We start from the raw sequence: 21,066 nt of genomic DNA, 5'->3' as shown, positions 1-21,066 counted from the left end.
GCGAACATTTTCTGGAAGATCATTCCAGAGTTTGGGGGCTTTATAAGAAAAGGGTCTGTCACCAGCTGAAGATTTCTGAATTCTGGGAACTGTTAAAAACCCAACACTCTGGGATCTGTGTAGTCGCGATGGTTCGTAATAGGAAATAAGGTCTTGCAGGTACTCAGGAGTGAGCCTATGTAGGGCTTTATATGTCAATAAAAGAATTTTATAATCAATATGGAATTTAACAGGCAGCCAATGACGTGATGATAGCACTGGACTGATATGAGCAAATTCTAGTTTTAGTGAGGACCCTGGCTGCAGCGTTTTGGACTAGCTGAAGTTTGCTTAAATTCCTGCTAGTGACAGTAGTGACAGATTTGTGACATATCCTGAGAGTAGTGCAGATTTTTTGCTGCTGAGCCAGGTGTAACTGGAAAGTCAGCGAGATTTAAAATTAAATCTGATAATTTATTTCTTGCCACTTTTGGACCTGGAAGGAGAATTTCTGTTTTGTTACTGTTTAGAAGGAGGAAATTACATAACACCCAGCCTTTCATGTCTTTTATTCAGTCCTCTATTTTCTTTAATCTGTATTTGTCATCAAGCTTGGCTGATATGTACAGTTGTGTATCGTCTGCGTAACAATGAAAGTTAATGCCATGGTTAATTATAACTGTGTAATTATAACATGTATAGAGTAAATAATAATGGTCCTAAAATAGAGCCCTGCGGAATTCCATATCTTACTTTTGAATAATTGAAAGACAAACTGACTTAAGGTCAACTGATGAACTGATAACGTTCTGATAGGTAAGATCTGAACCATGATAGGGCTGTCCCTGTGACTCCAACCATGTTTTCTAACCTTTCTAGGAGAATGTGGTGGTCTATTGTATAGAAAGCCGCGCTAAGGTCAAGTAGCACTATCAGGGATACGTAGAGGCAAGAAAAAGATCATTAGTTATCTTAACTAGAGCCGTCTCAGTGCTGTGATGTGACTTGAATCCAGACTGGAATTTTTCATATACGTGGTTCTTATGTAGATATGAACTAAGTTGTTGGGTCACAGCTTTTTCTAAGATCTTAGATATAGATGGTAGGTTAGAAATAGGCCTGTAATTAGACAATATGCTAACATCAGGATTTGGCTTCTTGATCAGAGGTTTACTAACAGCTAGTTTAGTTTAGCTTTGGGTACATGGCGTACATAGGTACATAGTATGGAGTTTACTATAGTTAGAATAGGATTGATAATAACTTTTGGTACTTCTTTGAGTAATTTTACCACTTTTTTGCCCCTCTGTTGTTTTATTACCACCTCTCTTACCCCTCTGTTCTTTCTTACCACATTTTTTACCCATCTGTTCTTTTATTGCCACCTCTCTTACCCCTCTGTTCTTTCTTACCACCTCTTACTTCTCCGTTCTTTTATTACCACTTCTCTTACCCCTCTGTTCTTTCTTACCCCCTTTTTTATCCATTTTTTATTACCACCTTTTTTTACCTCTCTGTTCTTTCTTACCACCATTGTTGCCCCTTTTCTTTTATTACCACTTCTCTTACCCCTCTGTTCTTTCTTACTACCTTTTTACCCCCTCTTCTTTCTTACTGAATCTATTATCCCTCTCTTCTTTCCAACCGCCTTTTTACCTCTCTGTTCCATCTAACCACCTTTCTTACCCCTCTCTAATTTCTTACCATCTTTTTACCCCTGTTCTTTTATTGCCACCTCTCTTACCCCTCTCTTCTTTCTTTCTACCTCTCTTATCCCTCTCTTCTTTCCAACTGCCTTTTTTACCTCTCTGCTCCTTCTAACCACCTTTCTTACCCCTCTCTTCTTTCTTTCCACCTCTCTTATCCCTCTCTTTTTTCCAACCGCCTTTCTTACCCCTCTATTCCTTATAACCAACTTTCTTACCCCTCTATTCCTTCTAACCACCTTTCTTACCCATCTTCTTCTTGTCAACCCACTTTTTTCATCCATTGTTTTGACCCTCTGCTCTTGTCCTGTAATATTTCCTCCAGCTCCTCCTTCCCCTCCTACTCTTGTTTTCTACCTGAGCTCAGTGGATGGAGGAACTCGACATGGGAGCTAAATAATCCCTCCATGCCCTTTAGCCTGGGGTGAGGATACAGCACTAGTGTGTGTGTGTGTGTGTGTGTGTGTTTGTCTCGTGCTACCTGGTGGACCATTTACAACAGTACTGTGTGTATAGACATAGATATGAGTGGCTCAAAGTGAATACATTGTCTTAGTTTTTGTTTGCCTGACTTTTGGATGTGTTTACATTTGAAGTTAGAAGGGGCAACGGTTGATATCTCCCCCTACAAATCACGCACTTCACACAATAGATTGGGTGGAGCTTTTTGGTTGAATAATGAACCTAGGAAATCTAGAAAAATGTATTTACAAGCTTAGATTAATTAATTATCTGAATAAATCACATGAATATAAGTGAATATAATAGAATAAAAGAAATGACCTAAAATGAGTTGGACAAAGTCTGCTTTTAAGATTTCTAGAACTGTAACAAACATTCTAGAACAGCAGCAAGTAGTCTTGAATCTCTGTAAGAATTCTGCGCTCACAGAGCACTTTAGCCTTTCTGTCAGCTCGAACCAGTCTGGCCCTTCTCGGTTGACCTCTGTCATCAACAAAGTGTTTCTGTCTGCTGAACTACTGCTCACTGAATGTTTTTTCTTGATTGCACTGGAGACTCTAGAGACTGTTGTGCTTAAAATCCTAGGAGATCAGTAGTTATAGGAAAACTCAACAATCATGGCATGGTCAAAACCACTGCGATCACACTTTTTCTCCATTCTGATTGTTGATGTGAACATGACCTGAAGCTGCCAGCCCGTATTTGCATTGGCTGATTAGGTTAAGGACTTGGTTAGGTCAATTGTATGGATATTTTTATTATTAAATCTTTTTTTAATTAATTTAAATGAGCATTTAATGGGGAATCTAATATGAGATTAAAAAATATACTCACATTTTCCTACCTGTGTCTCAGATGTCAGAGCGGTTGGTATCTGTAGATGGATGATGAGAATTGTGTGTTGTCTGCAGTCATGAGGAAAGACATACTGAGAACTTTTAATGCCTGCAACGCTGACTGATTTCATCACTATATTCCACCTCCTGCTGAATGTCAATCCTGCCATTACTGAAATATCTGAGCCTACTTAAAACACTCAGAGTTGACATTCTTGTGTGTGTGTGTGTGTGTGTGTGTGTGTGTGTGTGTGTGTGTGTGTGTGTGTGTATGTGTGTGTGTGTGTGTGTGAGAGAGAGAGAGAGAGAGAGAGAGAGAGAGATTATGGGTGCTTTCTCAGTTTGCTTGTGCTGTGCAGTGCCTGGGGGATGCAAACCACACCACTGCTGTCCATCTGTGCTGTCTCAGACTGAACTGTATTTAGGTTGGCTTTGGCACAGAAAACATGACTGGTATTTTTAGCAACCAATAAAGTGCCAGTGGGAGGACTGATATGCCAATGTGTTTACATGTGTTGTCATTCCTGCAACATGTGCATTAAGAATGATAATATCATTCTTAATAATGTCAGGAATTCTACAACCATAGTGGTAAGAATTTCAGAACCATACTTAGAATTTTAGAGCCATGGTAAGAATTCCAAATCCACAGTTAGAACTCTAGGGCGATGTTAAGAGTTCTAGAACCACAGTTAAACTCTGGAGCCATGGTTAGAATTCCAAAACCACAGTTAGAACGCTAGAGTCATGGTAAGAACCCAGAACAACAGCAAGAACTTTCAGAACCACAGGAGGAACTCTAGAGCCATGGTAAGAATTCCAGAACCACTATAAGAATTCTAGGGCCATGGTAAGAATTCCAAAACCATAACAAAAACACTAGAGTTATGGTAAGAATACCAGAACCACAGTAAGAATGCTAGAGGCATAGTAAGAAGTCCAGAATCACAATAAGAATTCTAGAGTCATGGTAAGAATTCCATAACCACAGTAAGAACACTAGAGCCATGGTAAGAATTCCAGAACCACAGTAAGAATGCCAGAGCCATAATAAGAATTCCACTTCAGTTAATAATTCTAAAGCCATGGTAAGAATTCCAGAACCACAAGAACACTAGAGTCATGGTAAAAAAAAAAGCCACAGTAAATAATCCAAAACCACAATAAGAATGTTAGATCCATGGTAAGAATTCCAAAACCACCGTAAGAATTCCAGAACCACAGTAAGAATGCTAGAGCCATTCTGGTAAGAATACCAGAATGATGGTAAGAATTCAGGAGGCATATTAAGAATTGCTGCACCAGTAAGAATTGTAGATTCTAAGGATTCCAGAACCATAGTAATAGTTTTAGAGCTACATGTCTGTTATTGAGACATCTGAAAGAGTTCTTTTCTGCAGTAACCAGCATGTAAATGTGTTATTATGTTGATCTAGAGAGTCTGATGGTTTTTAAAGTTTAATTCTGAGGTTTTGGCTTCTGTACTTTGTAAAGGGAAAGTTTGATCAGAGTAGACCAGCTCTGTTGTACTCAGCACTGGAAAGACGCTCAGTGGGAAACTAATTTCCCAATTTGAAAGCAAATATTCATCAATGTTTTTTTTTTTCTCTGACTGTTTTTCATTTCAGTGTTCTCAGCAGATTTGATGCATTTATGCTGGAAAACTGACAGAAAACTGCGCTAGCCACTAATGCGCCTGTTCTGTTTCTCTATTTCTTCTTCTCTCTATCCCTTCCTATTCCTTAATGTTGATTTATGGAGTTGCTCTTTCTTCCTCCCTGCCGTTCATTCTGAAGAACCTGCTGAATTATTAGTCTGGTGCCACTCAGTCTGTATAACCTCTGCAGTCAGGTTTAATAGGTAGCTTGGAGGAAAATGCAATTCATTTTGAGTCTTAACTCGTATGAAACTCATTTAAAATGTAATGATTGGGTCCCGTGCTGATTGCTGAGTCAACAGTGTTCAGGACTAAATGTCCTTCAAGGAAAACAGCACAACCTGAACATGAACCTACAAAACACACCCTCTCGCCAGCAACTGGGGAAATCTTTTGTTTTTTGTGATTATAGCGATTGGCTTGTTTTTTTGTTTTTTTTTATATATATATCTCCCTTTGAAAAGGATAATAACGTGTCACCATCAATGACAAACTCTAATTACAGTCAGTTTGTGTAGCTGTTGGCCACAAGGCTGTTTCTGCTGAGCTGCAGGTGAGAGAGGGTTCACCAAGCGGCATAATTACTGTAATCACTCAAATGGCTGCATGCATTCAGTCAGCAATAGAAACAGCAGTGCGTGTGGCTGACATGCAGCATAAGCTGTTCTTCTCAGTGAGTGTAAAGGGAAAACCCCAGTGGTCTGTCTGAAACGGAAGGCAGCTATTTTGTCTGGAATTATTTTAGTTTATTTGTTTACTCGCAATGCAGTCGATTTAGATTTCATCATCATTAGGCAGGTCAAGATTTGGTGATGACAAAGGGCATAATAAATTCTCTGACTCAATATTAATTGTGCTAACATTTAACACCCATGGACTCCTCTGTATCTAGCAATGGGCTGAGCGCAGGAAAATGAAGCTAATTGATGCCTGCAAAGCAGAGGAAGTACCCAAAATATACCAGAGTGCTTTCAGCTTGCAATTTCCACTGTCTGAAATGTCATTAAAGAATGACAGATCAGAGGAACTGTGGATCTCTGGAAGACCAAGAAAATTAGGTAGGTGTAGGAATCATGGGGCAATGCTAATATCTGATATTTTTCAAGTGCGTATCTCTTCATGCCACAGCTGATACTGATACGCACATTTAAAGAACAAATAAATTGGGACTCTACATGGATTAGCATTACAGACAATTATAACATTTGTTTCTATAGGGTTCCAAAAGCAGTAATAAAATGCAGACATTTGAGAGCAATAGCTCATTGTCATTTCACTCTTCAGAAGCACAATAAATACAAAATAATAAGTTTGAACTGTCAGTCTCTTTTACTTATGCTCTCTCCCTCTTCTCTGTCTTTCCATCTGTTTTTTCTCTCCTTCTGTCTTTCTCTCTCCATGCAGATTGTTGCCTTAAGGGAACAGAATGCTCACATTCAGAGGAAGGTGGCATCAGGAGATGGAGCTGAGGACCTGCTAGAGGGCACTGATCAGAAAGTCCATGGCAAGGTGGGCACCTAGTGCAGCATAAAATTCTCCACTAAACATGAGCATTCTCCACCAAACACAAGCATTCTCCACATTGTAGCTTAAGGGTTGCAAGGAAAACCCTGCTATAAGCCCTAACAGCCCCACACACTCATACAAACACTCTTGCTCATTTTATACACAACAGTAAATTTTTCATCAAATTCAAACCATAATGAAATATAGGACCACATAAAAGTCACAGACCATGCTTTCCTTTATTTAATGTCCTGTCAAAATGGCCATTAAGTACAAGTTATTCAGCATAAAAGGAAACACAAGAAAACTTTATAACAAAAAGCTACACTTTAGATCTTCTCTCTTAAAAACAGTGAGTTACAGCTGTGTCCTCCCAAAACAAAAACTGTTCCCCTATTATGCTCCCCTTCAAAGAGACACCATCATTCACATAAGCAACTACCCAAACTCACCTCAGCTGCCTCACACATTTCTTTCTCATGTGCATTTAAAATGACTAAAGGAGATAATTCTAAGAGATTAGCAATACCATGTGATCTAATCTTATTCATTTGCATAAAAAAGGGCAAGTCAAATGAAAGGAAGTAAAAAAAGGGAAAAAAAGAGTTTCCAGAACTGGAGTTCAACAATGATTAAAAGTTGCAGAGAAAATGGGACTGCATAGATGGTGCAAGACCTGCTAGACCACCAAAAAAGTCACTGTCTGATAAACAGCACTCAAAGCTTTCATGTTTTGAGAGTGAGGCTAAAATCAAGCTCCACTTTTGCTTGTGATCTGAAAAATGTTTTTGTCTATCCTTCCACTTTGAAAAGACAACTCACCACCATGAGTCTAAAAGGATGGGTAGCTGTTAAGAAGCTGTTACTGAGAAAAGGAAACGGACATAAAATCAAACAAAGAAGCGACTGGTAAGCTGACAAACCCGGAGTCCAGACCTCAGCATTATTCAGTGAGATTGATATTTTATTGTTTGAGATTGCTTTTATTTTGAGAAGCAGTGAATGCAGCCAGCTTCTAAAACTTATAAAAAGTACATGGCATTCGATTACTCCACTAGTAAACAAAAGTACCAGCTCATGTTTTTTGATAAACCTGTACTGTTGTCACTATAAAGTCATCTATCAGCTTTAATATACGTATTTGCAGCATTTTGTAATCTCAGTGTTATAGCTGTCGTTATCATTCTTTTTCTATATCTGTGTATCTGTCTTTTATCTGTCTATGCAGGTTCTTATAGATTTCAGTTGGTTTTCTATTATATCTATGTTAAGCTTTTGAAAATTAACGTATAAGCAGGTATTACAGTTTAGTCTACCTAATGTCTCCTGTCATCCTGTCCTGGAAACACAAGAAGCTGTGTAAAAATAGGGGCCATGAAGCGAGGAGAAAATTAATTTAGCTAAGTCACACACGTCACAATAACAGCAGGCTGTCTAAGAAGAATAAATGGTAGCAGCAATCTTGAGTCAGTCAGAGGAAAGTGTCTTCTTTTCAATTGTCAATAAACAATCATCTGTTATTTTCTTGTTTATTGATCTGATGACATCAGTCCAGTCAGTTGATAATGTTTGATATGATGAATTTGATATGATCATGTGATGTGTTAATTGTTGTTCTGATTGCCTGTTTCCTGAAACTTATTCCATGATGTTGAGACACAGCTGTTGCAGCTGAATTTCGAATGAGTTGCACAAAGCTTTACATTTTCCTTCTCAAGTCTGTTTAGTTTCACATAGGATTCAAGCAACTGAGGTTATGTGAGAATTGTGTAAAGCCAGCCCAAGACCAAACATTATTATATTTAGTTTCACACAGTTTCTCTGTATGTTTAAATGTGGGTTAAACACCCACACAGTGTGTACAAGTCCTAAGCAGCAGCTGCCACTTCCTCACTTTCCCTTTGGATCCAGTGCAGAGGATTCACATGAGGAGGCTCAGGCTCAAATTGATTCCTTGCATTCGAAGGTTAAAGGTCATGGTCTTTAACCTCAGCATTTCTTAGAAGGAGAAGAATATAATGTATTTGGTTTTTTCCAAAACGAAACCATGTAGAGAAGAGCAGGTTATACAGAACAATCTGAGCCTCATAAATCTCTCTCTCTCTCTCTCTCTCTCTATATATATATATATATATATATATATATATATAAAAAACAAAGCGGCAGGGGGGAGTCCTGAGTGGCTACAGCTGCGTCGATTATGTGCGGCCAGGCACGGGTTGTTTCTCCCCGTGCCCCCTGGGCCATACAGTTGCTCGCTGTCCAGCAGTCCAGAGATCAGGCGGTGGCTGGCGTGGCCGGATTGGTGAGACGGCCATCGGCCACATTCCCCCCCTCCCCTTGGAGACACGCCAGGAAGCGGGCCTCTCGAAGCGCGGGAGGCTGGCAGGTGGGAGAGGGCATCCGCGTTGCCATGCAAGACCCCCGCTCGATGCTGCACCTGGAACGAGAAGTCCTGGTCCCAGTCCCAGTCTCTGGCTGGCACTTCCTAGTGAGATCAGACAGGGGGGAGGCTATGGAGGTGAAGTTAGGGACAAACCGCCGATAGTATCCAGCCAACCCCAAAAAGGCACGTACATGTTTTTTGGTGTTGGGCCTTGGACAGTTGAGTATGGCCTCCACCTTTTTTTCTTGGGGCCAATACGGTACCCCAGGTAGTGGGCCTCCATGTGCCCAAGGTGGCACTTCTTGGGGTTGGCTGTGAGTCCAGCCTCACGGAGCTGACTCAATACCCTCCTCAGATGTCCGACGTGCTCAGACCAGGTTTCCGAGTGGATGATGATGTTGTCCAGGTAGGTCGCCACAAAGGCCTGGAGCGGCCTTGGGACCACATTCATGAGACGCTGGAAGGTGGCCGAGGCCCCATGCAGGCCGAACAGGAGAACCAGTGCCAGTGGCCTGCAGGGGTGGAAAAAGCCGTCTTTGGACAGACCTCTGGCGTGAGGGTTACCTGCCAGTATCCCTTGGTGAGGTCCAGGGTGGAAATGAAGCGGGCCTTGCCTAGACGGTCAATCAGGTCATCCCCTCAGGGAAGAGGGTAGGAGTCAAATGGCAAAACTTCATTTAACTTCCTGAAGTCATTGCAGAATCTCCACGTATTGTCCGGTTTGGGAACCAGGACGATGGCGCTGGACCACGGGCTGTTGGATGGCTTGATAATACTGGTGGCCAGCATCCGCTCTACCTCCTCCTCTATGGCCACGCGGTGGGCCTCGGGGACACGTGGCCCTGCCAAACAGTCACTCCCATGGCAGTCCGTATGTCATGCTGGATGACCAGGGTCCATGTGGGGGTTGCAGAGAACACATCCTGGAACTGTTCCACCAACTCTGCAAGTTCCTGACATTGGGCAGGAATAAGTTTTTCCAGGCCAGGAACTTACAGGTGGTCGTGGGGACCAAAACCAGGACATGGTCTCCCAGTTGGAATTCTCTGGGTTGGGCAGGGCAGTTGTAGGCTCGCTGTTGGGCCCGCTGAGCCTCCTCCATATGTTAGTGGATGATGGGGGCCACCGCGTCAATCCGCTGCGGCAGCTCTCGCACATATTCAATGACAGATCGTTATGGGGAGGGCTGCCGTTCCCACGCCTCTCTTACCACAAGTCCCCGAGGCCGGTGAGAGTAAAGTAACTCGAAGGGGAAAAACCCAGTTGAGGCCTGGGGAACCTCCCAGACGGCAGCGAGGACATAGGGAATCAGCAGGTCCCAGTCCTGCCTGTCTTAAGAAACCACCTTCCCGAGCATGCGCTTCAAGGTTTGATTGAAGCTCTCCACCAGTCTGTCAGTCTGTTGATGACAGACGGAGGTGGGGAGGTGCTTGATGCGCAGGAGTTTACAGAGATCCGCCACCAGCCAGGAGACGAAGGGGGTTGCCCTGGTCGATGATGATGTCCTTGGGGATCCCCACATGGCTACAGAGAAGGAACAACTCCTGGGCGATCACCTTGGAGGTGGCCTTCCGAAGAGGGACAGCCTCCAGGTAGTGTGTGGCATAGTCCACCATCACAAGGATGTATTCGTGGCCCCGGCTAGACTTTGGCAGCGGTCCGACGATGTCTATCCCGATCTGCTTGAAGGGGACTCCGATGATGGGGAGTGGGATGAGAGGCATAGGCGGCAGCTTCCCCGGGGAGGTGAGGTGGCACCTAGGACAGCGGCAGCAGAAGTTTTTAACCTCAGTGTGTATGGCGGGCCAGAAAAAATCTGGGTAAGATGCGGGCCAAGGTGTTTTCCTGGGCCAGGTGTCCCCAACAGTAGGTTGGTGGTGGTGAGCCAGGTGCATGACCGCATCGATGCGGGACCTGGGGAGAATGAGTGCTTCCTGGGGGCCTTCCGGAAGCAGGCGCACATGATAGAGAAGCTTATTTTTCACCGCAAATTGCGGGTTGGGGAGAGGTCCAGGAGCATGGGAGACTGCGTCTACAACCGCCACCTTCTCCCTGGCCCGCTTCAAGTGGTCATCCTCTCTCTGCTCTCTTGCGAAACCGCCCTCGGCTTGAACCTGCTGGAAGATCTAGGAGAGAGGATTAGTGACACCCTGGTTCTCACCTTCGCCTCGCTTCCCCGCTATCCTCCTTTAGCGAGCCAATAGAGCTGACCCCGTCTTCGGACGGGACTCGCGGCGCCATCGTCAGGTCTGGACCGGGGTGGTGGACCTGGCTGAACCCGGGGAAGTCCCGCCCCACTAGCAGGGGCACGGGGAGGTCTGGGACGAGACCCACAGTGAGGGGCCAGTGGCGTTTGTTTTCTTCTAGCCGTATTCAGGCGGTTGGATAATGCCGTATCTCCCCGTGCATGCAGGAGATGGGCAGGGTCTTGCCGGAGGGCCGGAGCCAAGGGAAATCAGCTGGGTGGAGCAGCGCGGCCTCTACCATGGTGTGAGGGTTCTTGGTCTCCTGCATGGCCACCGCCTTCCGTATTTCCGGGGGTAAGGTCTGGAGAAAGCGTTCCATGGCCACCAGCTCCACGACCTCCTCCGGAGTTCGGACCTCTAGCTCAGACTCAGGTGGTGTGCAGGAGTTGGAGCATCTGCTGTTTGGGCGGCTGGCCGGGTCGGTATACCCACCGATCATAAATGGTTGCCGCGGCCGCCAGGCTGAGCCCTACTTGCACCAGGATCTCCCCTTTTAGTTCCTCGTAGTCTGAGGTCTGGTCTGGGGGAAGTGAATAATAGGCCAGCTGGGCTTCACCGGTTAGGAAGCGGGCCAGGATCTCAACCCAGAACTCTCGGTCCCATACTTCCTGTTCAGCCACCACCTCAAATGTGTGGAGGTAGGCTTCGATGTCATCCGTCGGAGTCAGTTTGGTGAGAAGGTGTTGGGCCGTTTGTTTAGGTCTGGCCTGGGGGGTGGGCGCCTGTTGCTCGAGGCTGGTCTCCACAAGGTGCTGGATGACCTGATCCATCTGTATTCCATGTCATAGCAGGCTGGAGAAAAAAAACCTTCTCTCCCTTTTCCTTTTTCCGGTTGGGGTCCTTCAGGCAGCTGTCATGCTCGCATTCTCCACCACTATGGGGCGTCGGAGGTGAGCCAGGGACCACAGGAGAGGGGAAGTAGGTTAGATCAAAAGAAAAAACAAAGCGGCAGGGGGGAGTCCTGTGAGAAGCGTGGCGGGAGGGGAAGTCCCGATGGAGTCCAGGCAGCAGCTTGTGGAGCTTCCAGTCATTGGCTCAGTCTGTTCAAGGAGGGCAGAAAGAGAGACAGCACAGCAGTTAGCACACATGGAATCACAAAGCTACTCACCCAACTGAGGTTCCCAACAAACCCAACAAACCGGCGTCGCCTCAGGCCGGTGAGTGGCTACAGCTGCGCCGATTATGCACGGCCACGCAGTTGCTCGCTGTCCAAAACAAAGTGCTGAAGGGGGCGCCTATAAGAATGTAATATATGTAATATATATATATATATATATATATATATATATATATATATATATATGCACACTGCTCAAAAATATAAAGGGAACACTCAAGTAACACATCCTAGATCTGAATGAATGAAATATTCTCATTGAATACTTTGTTCTGTACAAAGTTGAATGTGCTGACAACAAAATCTCACAAAAATCATCAATGGAAATCAAATTTATTAACCAATGGAGGTCTGGATTTGGAGTCACACACAAAATTAAAGTGGAAAAACACACTACAGGCTGATCCAACTTTGATGTAATGTCCTTAAAACGTTAAAAGAAATAGTTAAAATGAGGCTCAGTATTGTGTGTGGCCTCCACGTGCCTGTATGACCTCCCTACAACGTCTGGGCATGCTCCTGATGAGGTGGCGGATGGTCTCCTGAGGGATCTCCTCCCAGACCTGGACTAAAGCATCCATCAACTCCTGGACAGTCTGTGGTGCAACGTGGTATTGGTGGATGGAGCCAGACATGATATCCCAGATGTGCTCAGTCGGATTCAGGTCTGGGGAACGGGTGGGCCAGTCCATAGCTTCAATGCCTTAATCTTGCAGGAACTGCTGACGTACTCCAGCCACATGAGGTCCAGCATTGTCCTGCATTAGGAGGAACCCAGGGCCAACCGCACCAGCATATGGTCTCACAAGGGGTCTGAGGATCTCATCTCGGTACCTAATGGCAGTCAGGCTACCTCTGGCAAGCACATGGAGGGCTGTGCGGCCCTCCAAAGAAATGCCACCCCACACCATTACTGACCCACTGCCAAACCGGTCATGCTGAAGGATGCTGCAGGCAGCAGATCACTCTCCACAGCGTCTCCAGACTCTGTCACGTCTGTCACATGTACTCAGTGTGAACCTGCTTTCATCTGTGAAGAGCACAGGGCACCAGTGGTGAATTTGCCAATCCTGGTGTTCTCTGGCAAATGCCAAGCATCCTGCACGGTATTGGGCTGTGAGCACAACCCCCATCTGTGGACGTCAGGCCCTCATACCATCCTCATGGAGTCGGTTTCTAACCGTTTGTGCAGACACATGCACATTTGTGGCCTGCTGGAGGTCATTTTGCAGGGCTCTGGCAGTGCTCCTCCTGTTTCTCCTCACAAAGGTGGAGGTAACGGTCCTGCTGCTGGTTTGTTGCCCTCCTACGGCCTCCTCTACGTCTCCTGGTGTACTGGCCTGTCTCCTGGTAGCACCTCCAGCCTCTGGACACTACGCTGACAGACACAGCAAACCTTCTTGCCACAGCTTGCATTGATGTGCCATCCTGGAGGAGCTGCACTACCTGAGTCACTTGTGTGGGTTGTAGAGTCCGTCTCATGCTACCTTACATACACCTTCTCATTCAAAGAGTTCAAAGAGAAAAAATATGCTTAATATGAATTATAAGCTTAACAAAAATGTGTGAAACAACTGATAATATGTCTTATATTCTAGGTTCTTCAAAGTAGCCACCTTCTGCTTTGATTACTGCTTCGCACACTCTTGGCATTCTCTTGAGCTTCAAGAGGTAGTCACCTGAAATGGTTTTCACTTCACAGGTGTGCCGTGTCAGGTTTAATAAGTGGGATTTCTTGCCTTATAAATGGGGTTGGGACCATCAGTTGTGTTGTGCAGAAGTCAGGTGGATACACAGCTGATAGTCCAACTGAATAGACTGTTAGAATTTGTATTATGGCAAGAAAAAAGCAGCTAAGTAAAGAAAAACAAGTGGCCATCATTACTTTAAGAGAAGAAGGCCAGTCAGTCCGAAAAATTGGGAAAACTTTGAAAGTGTCCCCAAGTGCTGTCGCAAAAACCATCAAGCGCTACAAAGAAACTGGCTCACATGAGGACCGCCCCAGGAAAGGAAGACCAAGAGCCACCTCTGCTGCGGAGGATAAGTTCATCCGAGTCACCAGCATCAGAAATCGCAGGTTAACAGCAGCTCAGATTAGAGACCAGGTCAATGCCACACAGAGTTCTAGCAGCAGACACATCTCTAGAACAACTGTTAAGAGGGAACTGTGTGCATCAGGCCTTCATGGTAAAATAGCTGCTAGGAAACCACTGCTAAAGACAGGCAACAAGCAGAAGAGACTTGTTTGGGCTAAAGAACACAAGGAATGGACATTAGACAAGTGGAAATCTGTGCTTTGGCCACATTTGAGATCTTTGGTTCCTTTGTGCGACGCAGAAAAGGTGAACGGATGGATTCTATATGCCTTGTTCCCACCGTGAAGCATGGAGGAGGAGTTGTGATGGTGTGGGGGTGCTTTGCTGGTGACACCGTTGGGGATTTATTCAAAATTGAAGGCATACTGAACCAGCATGGTTACCGCAGCATCTTGCAGCGGCATGCTATTCCATCCGGTTGGCGTTTAGTTGGACCATCATTTATTTTTCAACAGGACAATAACCCCAAACACACCTCCAGGTTGTGTAAGGGCTATTTGACCAAGAAGGAGAGTGATGGGGTGCTGCGCCAGATGACCTGGCCTCCACAGTCACCGGACCTGAACCCAATCGAGATGGTTTGGGGCGAGCTGGACCGCAGAGTGAAGGCAAAAGGGCCAACAAGTGCTAAGCATCTCTGGGAACTCCTTCAAGACTGTTGGAAGACCATTTCAGGTGTCTACCTCTTGAAGCTCATCAGAAGAATGCCAAGAGTGTGCGAAGCAAGTTGTCTTGACCACCTCTACATGCCTATATATATATATATATATATATATGCATGTACAGGTGGTAACCGAGCATCAGAACATTAGGATTTATATAGAATGGTCTGAACAAGAGGAAATATCCAGTGAGCGGCAGTTGTGTGAACGAAAATGCCTTGTTGATGTGAGAGGTCAGAGGAGAATGAGAAGACTGGTTTGAAATGATAGAAAGGCAACAGTAACTCAAATAACCAACCAAAATCTCAGAGGAATGTTTCCAACACCTTGTTGAAAGTATGACATGAAGAATTAAGGCAGTTCTGAAGGCAAAAGGGGGTCCAACCTTTTACTAGCATTATAGTACCTAATAAAGTGGCTGGTGAGTGTATATATATATATATATATATATATATATATATATATATATAGAGAGAGAGAGAGAGAGAGAAAACACCCCTCACATTTCTGCAAATATTTTATATCTTTTCATGGGACAACTGTGACAGAATTCAGACACTCGCAGATAAAAAGGGCAACAGTGGTTTTATTATCGTCAGGCAAAAACACGGTCAAATGACAGGCGTGGGTCAAATCCAAATAACACGGTAAGACAGTCCACATAACACCAGGCAGACAGGTACAAAGGGATAATGCAAACGACATGGCCGAGAAAACAAGCCAAAAGGTTCAAAAACACAGATCCAAAATGAAGGGCGAAAGTACAAAAAGGGTTAAACAAAAGGCAGAGTCAGGGAAACAAAGTAAAGGCCAAAAAAAACGGTAAATGCAATCAGAAATATAATGCTCAGCAAGTTCAAAGAAACAATGCGAGCTATTAACTAAAGCCTGGGCTTATAAACTAAATTGTTCTAGTGATAGGACAAATTACACAGTTGGACAGTATTAGTTGTTGGGAGATTGTGAGCGCTGATAGGTCTGCAAGCGATTGTCTGTGGTTCCCCTCACATTTCTGCAAATATTTTATTATATCTTTTCATGGGACAACACTATAGAAATGAAACTTGGATATAACTTAAAGTAGTCAGTGTACAGCTTGTATAGCAGTATAGATTTACTGTCCTGTGTTCCAACATGACTAAGCACCAGTGCACAAAGCAATGTCTATAAAGACATGGATGAGCGAGTTTGGTGTGGAAGAACTAAACTGACCTCAACCCGATAGAACACCTTTGGGATGAATTAGAGTGGAGACTGTGAGCCAGGCCTTCTCATCCAACATCAGTGTCTGACCTCACAAATGCACTTCTGGAAAAATGGTAAACAATTCCCTTAAACACCTTCTCTCTCCCTGTTTCTCTTACTTTCTTTCTTAGTTTCTTTCTTAGTCTTTCCCTCTCTTTCTCCTTCTCACTGTCTCTGTCTCTCCCTTCATCTTTATATTTCTCTCTTCTCTTTCTCTCTCCCCTTCTCTCCGCTTGCCCTCACTCCCTATTTCTCTTTTTTCTGTTTCTCTTTGTCTCACTTCCCTCTTCCTGCTGTTATTAATCCTGTATCTTTCTCTCACTCACTCTTTCTCTGTCTCATTCTCTCACCCTCTTTCCCTATTTTTGTCTGTCTCTCCCTCTCTGTCTTTAGTTGATACAATAAGTGATGCTAGATGAGCGCTCTGTAATGCCAGGCGAGCTGAATAATCCCTTGCTCTTTTACTGTGCAGATAGAGGGAGTTTAGAGACTGCACCACTGTCAGTTGTTATCTTCCACTGAAGGAAAGAGCTTCCTCTCAGAAGAGATTATAAGCAAATCACAAAGTTTAGCGATAATGAGTCAAGAGCGTGCTTGCAGGGAGTGTTACAGAGCTCAAATACAGGAGCTGCTTCCAGAGATTTAATGATACAGAGAGGGAGAGAGAGAAACATATGAAACAGTTTAACACTTAATTGTGAATGCAGACCACGTCTAGGTTAGTCAAATAATGAGAGGAGGGGAACTGGAGTTCAGTATAGCTTCTGCTGGTCACTAGAAGGCTGACCTCCCTATATATTAAATATTATGTACAGTTGTGGATAAGGTGGAAGAGAAGTGGGAGGAGGTGGGGTGCAAGTTTCATCACAAGAAAGAAGAGTGAAGGACTAGTATTTATAGGAAGCCAGAATTGAGAAGGAGTTGTTTTACACCTGGTCTTTCCTCGAACTTTAGTTATGGCATAACTCCGTTAGCATGGGGGGCATGATATGTATGGTAATAGTGTGGTACAGATGCAGCAGACAGAGATTAGTTTGGAAAATCCTGACTTAACCAAGAAGCAGTTTCAGCTCAGATAAATGAATAGTTCCTTGAATTGAATATTGAGTTTGTTTTATAGTTCATATTTCTGTTTCTTCATTTTTACGTATATGTTAGGCGTAATATGCTATGTAAAGCTGCTACATGTACTACATAAAGAAAGATGAGGTGAGGTGAGTTGAGTTGAGTTGAAGTGGGGATGTAGAGAATATGGGGGACAGAAGTGAGGACAGAGAGAGAGATCCAATTAGTGCAGTGTACACAGATGGGTGGCTGTGGATGAGCATCTGCCCCTCAAATTCCCAAAAGAAGGAGAGAGAACAAGCAAACAAGAAATTTTGAAGGAGAAAAGGGGAAGGATCGCTCCATCCCTCTGCACCGGCCTCCTTTAAACACATTTAAAGTATATGCGTTTGCATATTTGCCTTGATCATTAATAACTACAAGGGCAAACAGACAACACTGGACATTGCAATACCAAAATGCCTTTTACACTGACCCATGATTCTCCAACACCATCATTTGCCACCAAATATTGGTATACTCCAAAAAACACCATCGTTCTCCACCAAACGCTACCATTCTCTACCAAACACTTTCATCCTCCATGTAGCACCATAATTCCCCTCAAAACACTATTATTCTGTATCAAACACAATCATTCTCAACCAAACACCAACATTCTCAACAAAACTCCACCATGCACCAGTGTTCTAAAGGGAGGTTTCAAGCTCAGCTTTGCTGTCTAAGAAGTTATTCTTAGCTGCCTGTCGTTCTGCTGTGAAGCGCACTGTAGAGAATTGCTAATTTTAGTGCTGTGTTGATGTGCTGAAATTTTCAATACGTGTGATAAAAGCTCTGCAGCTGGAATGGTTCTGTTAAATACTGCAGCAGCGCCAGTAGTTGAATATGCATTGTGATCAGGACTGCATAAATGAATAAATGAATCCAGATTTTATATGTGAGATATAGTTATGCTAATAAATTAATTATGGCACACTTATTTAAATAAATTAATATATAATTCAATGGTTAAATGATGTCTGATTTAAATAGATAGCTGAACACGTTAATGTACTTTATCACAAACTCAAGTGATTCTGTATGATGATACAGTATTATGTTGATGTAATATAATTTATTCATGTAAAAAACAATATGCACATTTTAATCGATTTATTTTATTTTATTGTACTGCACTCTGTATTGTAGTTTATTGTATTGTATTGTATCTTATTGTTATTCTATTGCATTGAATGGCACAGAGTTCTGCGTTCAACTCTTTCTTTTTCTCTTGGTGTCTGCAGTGACATATTTGTTTCTAGCAGTATCTGAGCTCAGGACTGTCTTTATCTCTAAGCTATTGGTAACTAGCAAAGATACTTTCTCTAGATAGACAAAGCACTTCTTGTAAGTCGCTCTGGATAAGAGCGTCTGCTAAATGCTATAAATGTAAATGTAAATGTAAAATCAAGTATATTTCTGGAATTTATTTGGTAAGATTTTATTTCACACTACTCTTGTTACAGCATAAGGAAGAATGTAGGTACAATTAACCAACTATTGAATATGGAGTAGTTACATGGCTCAGTATATGGAAATAATGTCTATTACAGCATGTAGTTACTTTGTGTAACTAAATATTAGAATTCTAAATAGTAGAATGTATTGCAGTTCTTTTATACAACAGTTAGTTCTGGCCACACAAGCTGATTGGTTGAGAAGCATTCTAACTGTGCTGTTATTTCGCCAAAACATCATATGTTTTTCACAAACACTGAATCACTCTGCTGAGACGCCGTTGCTAAGCAACTTCTTTGAATGACTGCAAGCTCTGTATAGAGAACAGTTTGTCTTTTGGAAGGGATGCTGGGACACTGTGGGAAATGTAGTGTCTGTGGTGAATTTGTGCTGTCATAATGTTTATGTCATGTACAGTCATGTGCAAAAGTTTGGGTGCTAGTGGTTATTGTTTTGTGAAAAAAAATTCACATCCACTACAGCAAACACTCTTCTGCACATTTAAATGCACAATTACTGTTTATTTATTGAATTTAACATACTGGAAAAAATCCAATAAGTTAAATTCAACAAATAAATAGAAATTGTGCATTAAAATTTGCAAAAAATTACGCATTTAAATTTGTTATCTTTTAGTCTGTAGAAGACGCTACCTCATTTTTACTGGTGTTTTTTGTGTTCATATGTGTATGTGTGTGTTTCCTGCAGCGTTTGTCGAATGGTTCTCTGGAGTCTGGCGATGAGGCTGGTCAGGTTGTGGAGCTGCAGGAGCTGCTGGAGAAGCAGAACTTTGAGCTGGCTCAGATGAAGGACAGGATGTCTTCTCTGTCATCCAGAGTGTGCGAGGTGGAGCAGGAGCTTGAGACGGCCAGGAAAGACCTGATCAAGAGCGAAGAGATGAACAACAAATACCAGAGAGACATCAAAGAGGTGGATTTATTTAATTATTTGTTTGTTTATTTATGCTATCAGTCATTGTGGGGCAGTCGTGGGCTGCAGGTTAGGGAACCAGCCTTGTGACCAGAAGGTTGCCGGTTCGATCCCCAGCGCCAACAGTCCATGACTGAGGTGTCCTTGAGCAAGACACTTAACCCCCAATTGTTCCCCGGGTGCTGTGGATAGGGCTGCCCACTGCTCCGTGCAAGTGCTCGCTGCCCCTAGTGTGTGTGTGTGTGCTCACTAGTGTGTACTTTCAAAAATAGAATATATATTAGATTTGTTGAACACTTTTTTGTTCTCTTCTAATTCTATATGGGTTATTTTGTAGTTTTAATGTCATCAATGTTATTTTAAAATGTGGAAAATAATAAGGAAAATAGTAAGGAAAACCTTTCTATAAGTAGATATGACTGACTGGTACTGTACATGCATATATGTGTGTGTCAAGTGCGATAAACATTAATTTACCCAAAGGTAAATGTGCCAAGGTTAGGCAACAGGTATAGTTCCAGCTATAGTCCCTGATGCTTCATAATAATTTTGCCGATGATGATGAAAATGATAATAAGAACAATGATGGTGACATTTGTGATGATGATGATGATGCTGATGATGATAACAATGACATTAATAAAGAATATGATGGTTTGTGTGTGTGTGTGTGTGTGTGTGTGTGTGTAGGCCATGTGTCAGAAGGAGGATATGGAAGAGCGGATTGTAACTCTGGAGAAACGTTACCTCAGTGCCCAGCGGGAGTCCACCTCACTCCATGACATCAGCGACAAACTAGAGAACGAATTAGCCAATAAGGAGGCTTTCCTCAGACAGGTCAGTCCACTGGGACTTGCCATCATCAACTCTTTTCCTCTGTCTGTAAAGGTCCGTTTGATTAAATGTAAAGCTTTTTTATAGACATGGCTATCTTAAGAACAGTATTGCCAAAGCATGTAACATTTAAAACTAAACATTCTGTGTGGAATTAATAGCAAGCATAGAAGTAGTGACAGTAATAATGCTAAAATAAACAGTAATCCAAGTTGTTGGGATATGCGGGGGGCTGGAGCCTATCCAAGCAGTCATTGGGCAGAAGGCAGGACACACCCAGGACAGGTTGACAGTCCATCCAAGGGCAGACACACATACATACACACCTAAGGCTAATTTAACATGTCCAGTTCACCTGAATCCCTTTGGACTGTGGGAGGAAACCCACGCACACACAGGGAGAACATACAAACTCCACAAATGACCCAGGTTGAGGGATCTAAACCAGGCCCTCCTTGCTGTGAGACGACAGTGGGGCCAGATTGTGCAGGGTAATTTTTCATTTTGTTCCATTAATTCAATATTAGAAAGAATGTTTTCCGTTTTTTTGGGAACTTATCTCGTGTTGAGCTATTTTTCTCCACAATGGCGGTCTGAAGAGCTGAGGAAGCAAAGCAAAAATCTTTGGATAGTGAGAATAATAAGGAAAAAAAATCAGCCATCTCATCTGTTTTGTCACAGGTAGACAGTTAGATGAAGGGTCAATTCTGTAATATGCCTATGATCAATTTTGAGTGTTTAGAATTGTGCACTATGGACAGTTGGCATTGATTGATAACTATTTTTTAGCTAGACAGTGAATGCAGTAGAGAGAACATTAACAGGGTTTACATGACGTAATA

The 21,066-nt window shown here is 43.2% G+C and overlaps 1 protein-coding gene across 7 annotated transcripts in view; it reads left to right on the top strand.

Moving 5' to 3' along the window:
• ppfia2 (PTPRF interacting protein alpha 2) overlaps positions 1-21,066 on the top strand; it is a 262,245-nt gene that overhangs the window by 192,631 nt on the left and 48,548 nt on the right. For all 7 annotated transcript variants that reach the window (XM_017709122.2, XM_017709119.2, XM_017709121.2 and 4 more), the window contains 3 exons: positions 6,045-6,149; positions 19,169-19,390; positions 20,081-20,227. In XM_017709122.2, coding sequence (XP_017564611.1) covers positions 6,045-6,149; positions 19,169-19,390; positions 20,081-20,227 — 474 coding nt within the window. The remainder of the gene's footprint in view (positions 1-6,044; positions 6,150-19,168; positions 19,391-20,080; positions 20,228-21,066) is intronic.

Source organism: Pygocentrus nattereri, chromosome 1 (genome assembly GCF_015220715.1).
Source record: "Pygocentrus nattereri isolate fPygNat1 chromosome 1, fPygNat1.pri, whole genome shotgun sequence".
Classification (NCBI taxonomy): domain Eukaryota; kingdom Metazoa; phylum Chordata; class Actinopteri; order Characiformes; family Serrasalmidae; genus Pygocentrus; species Pygocentrus nattereri.
Note: the sequence above shows the minus strand (reverse complement) of the source record. Positions and strands in the feature narration are given on the sequence as shown.